A 555-nucleotide genomic window follows, 5' to 3' on the forward strand; every position below is an offset into this window, starting at 1 on the left:
GTGCGGCTGCTGGCGGAGTATGAGGCGGCCCAGGCCCGGCTGCGCGTGCGCCTGCTGGTGGCTGAGGGTCTGTACGAGCGGCCCTGGGATGCCCGCAGCATCAACTGCTGCGTGGGCCTATGTCTGGTGCCCGGCAAGCTTCAGAAGCAGCGCAGCACCATCATCAAGAACAGCCGCCACCCGGTCTTCAACGAGGACTTCTTCTTCGACGGGCTAGGGCCGGCCAGCGTGCGCAAGCTTTCCCTCCGCATCAAGGTGGTGAACAAGGGCAGCAGCCTGAAGCGGGACACGCTGCTCGGGGAGAAGGAGCTGCCCCTCACCTCGCTGCTGCCCTTCCTGTGAGGCCGCCAGCCCCTTCCTGGGGCACACCCGGCACCCCGTCTGCTGCACACGGGCTGGGGGCTGGGGCTGGGTGAGGCGGTGGCCTTCGGTTCAGTGAGACTCGGTGTCATGCTGCCTGCTGCTGATCCTGGGGTGTCCCGGGTCACCTGTGTGAGCAGAATTTTCACCAACGGATCTTTTGGGAGGGTGGGGGGAGAAGGAGGAGAGGGAGGG

General features: G+C 66.3%; 1 protein-coding gene across 1 annotated transcript in view; it reads left to right on the top strand.

Annotated features, from left to right (window-relative positions):
* Positions 1-535, top strand: part of C2cd4c (C2 calcium dependent domain containing 4C) — a 2,459-nt gene extending 1,924 nt beyond the window's left edge. Inside the window, exon 4 of the mRNA XM_033759635.1 lies at positions 2-535. Within this exon, the coding sequence (XP_033615526.1) occupies positions 2-342 (341 nt within the window). The 3' untranslated portion in view covers positions 343-535. The remainder of the gene's footprint in view (position 1) is intronic.
* Positions 536-555: the final 20 nt, after the last annotated feature.

Source organism: Fukomys damarensis, unplaced genomic scaffold (assembly GCF_012274545.1).
Source record: "Fukomys damarensis isolate Sample0158 unplaced genomic scaffold, DMR_v1.0_HiC HiC_scaffold_37, whole genome shotgun sequence".
Taxonomy (NCBI): domain Eukaryota; kingdom Metazoa; phylum Chordata; class Mammalia; order Rodentia; family Bathyergidae; genus Fukomys; species Fukomys damarensis.